We start from the raw sequence: 1958 nt of genomic DNA, 5'->3' as shown, positions 1-1958 counted from the left end.
ATCGCGACTTGGATTCTCCCACTGCCAGCGGGCTCTGGGGACCTGGAGGAGGTCTGGGGCACGGGGACTCTGGGGCTGTCCCCGGAGCAGTGCCCCTGGCAGCAGAGTGCAGTCGCCTGGAGAGGGGGCTGGAGTGGGTGGCAACACGGTGGGGTCAGCGGAGCAGGGGAGGGGCCGGCGACGGGGGAGCCCTGAGAGGACAGGACGGGATGCCTGGCATCCAAGACCATCTTGGACAAGACGGCCGGGAGGACGGGGTGCAGAGGGCTGTGGCTTCACGGAGTGGAAGCCTGCGGCACACAGCCCGGAGCGGGAGTGAGGGCGCAGTGCCGAGTCAGGGCGTGCAAGCAGCAGGAGCGAGGGGGGCGCGTGGGGCGGGGGTGGGGGGGAGCAGTGGTAGGGCTGGCCAGAGGGCGGCCAGTGCGCCCCGTCTCACGCAGGGGCTCTGCCACGGCAGAAGGAGGCTGCATGTCGCGTAGCAGGAGATGGAGGCCGGTCGGTTTGAGATCTGCCCCACGGACGAGCTGAGAGGTGTTTGTCCTCTCCGGGGAAGACTTTCCGTTCGAGGAGCCAGCACGACAGGAAAGGGCGGGGAGCCGTCTGTTAACTCGAGAGGGACGCTGTTGTTCACCGGAGGGTGTGTGGGGTGTAACAGGATGAGCAGGTAGTAAAGAATGAACGACGGGGGTACAGCAGGACCCCAAAGGAAAAGGCAGAGGACAGGCGAGGTGCAGACTGAAGGGGGGGCATGGTGGCGGAGAGACGGGCGCTGTGCCGGGACCCCCAAGGAGGGCGTCCCGGAGCCCCGCTCCAGCCAGGTCCCCACACAAAACGAGCCGGAGGCTGACTCACTGTCTGGCCGCTATTTACTGAGCTGTGGGAACTACACAGAGGAAACCGGATGGGCCCTGGTTTTAAGGAGCAGCCAGGAGTGAGATGCGCTGAGGACTGGAGTGACGAGCACGGCCTGCAGCACGGCATGCACGACTCGGGGAGGGGACCGCGGAAGGCCCGCTGCGTGACCCGTGTGGGCCCCCGTGCTCACCGGCCCTCGGTTCCCGCCACAGTACTTGCCCGGAGCTCGTAGCCAGCTGTGCTGGAGCCTGTGTCGTGGGCCAGTGAGGGGCCACCTCCGGCCACGGGCCCACACACCTTTCCCCGCAATCCAGAGCAGAGGCGAGCTCGCTGGGGACCAGGACGGCGAGGCTGTGCGGGCAGCCCAGGCCCCCGCGGCTGCTGGGTCGGGTTGAGCTCCGTCTCCTGACAGCAGGCTGGTGGCTTCTTTTTGCCGTGGTGACCACGTGCTTTGCCTCCCACTTGTTGACATCACAGGCTAACCTGCACAGCACTCACTGTTCCAGCTCGCTCCATTTGAAAACTATTAAAGTCCTTAATTCCTGGGCAGAAAATTTAACTTGGTTTATTTAAAAACGAGGCTGCGGGCTCTCTCTCTCCACCCCTGACCGGCACGCCTCCGTGACGCTGCGTGCTTCCGGGGCACAGGCGTGCTGCTGCGTGGCCAAGCGGCCCCGAGCTCGTGAGTGGGAGAGACTGCCCGGAGGCCCTTGCTTCCCTGTGGCACCTGGGACAGTTAGGTCCCCACGTCCCTGACCTCCAGCCGCCCCCCACAGGCACCCCGCTTTGCATACCAATTAGAGTAAAGTGGAGACAGCCTTCTTTTTCTGCCCACGTGTGTTTTTCCGGCCATGCCCGTCACGAGTGTTTATAGGCATTGGTCGTAAACTGACCAGCTCCGTGTCAACGCTGCCTGTTCGCGTGTCTGGACCACCTCCATGTTTTAACGCTGCACTGTTTTCTCTGCCTCTCCCTGCCAAGTCCTCGCCATGCACGAGAACGTCCTCAAGTGTCCTACTCCGGGCTGCACGGGGCGAGGGCACGTGAATAGCAACAGGAACTCGCACAGAAGGTGAGCACGGCCTCTGCCTGTGGGGCCCAGC

At 64.2% G+C, this 1958-nt stretch overlaps 1 protein-coding gene across 1 annotated transcript in view; it reads left to right on the top strand.

The window, feature by feature from the left end:
• The window catches only part of MYT1L (myelin transcription factor 1 like), a 65627-nt gene that overhangs the window by 42712 nt on the left and 20957 nt on the right, over positions 1 to 1958 (top strand). Inside the window, exon 7 of the mRNA XM_023523864.1 lies at positions 1837 to 1927. Within this exon, the coding sequence (XP_023379632.1) occupies positions 1837 to 1927 (91 nt within the window). The remainder of the gene's footprint in view (positions 1 to 1836; positions 1928 to 1958) is intronic.

The sequence above is a fragment of the Pteropus vampyrus genome, unplaced genomic scaffold (genome assembly GCF_000151845.1).
Source record: "Pteropus vampyrus isolate Shadow unplaced genomic scaffold, Pvam_2.0 Scaffold425, whole genome shotgun sequence".
Taxonomy (NCBI): domain Eukaryota; kingdom Metazoa; phylum Chordata; class Mammalia; order Chiroptera; family Pteropodidae; genus Pteropus; species Pteropus vampyrus.
This window is presented reverse-complemented; position numbering and strand designations above follow the sequence as displayed.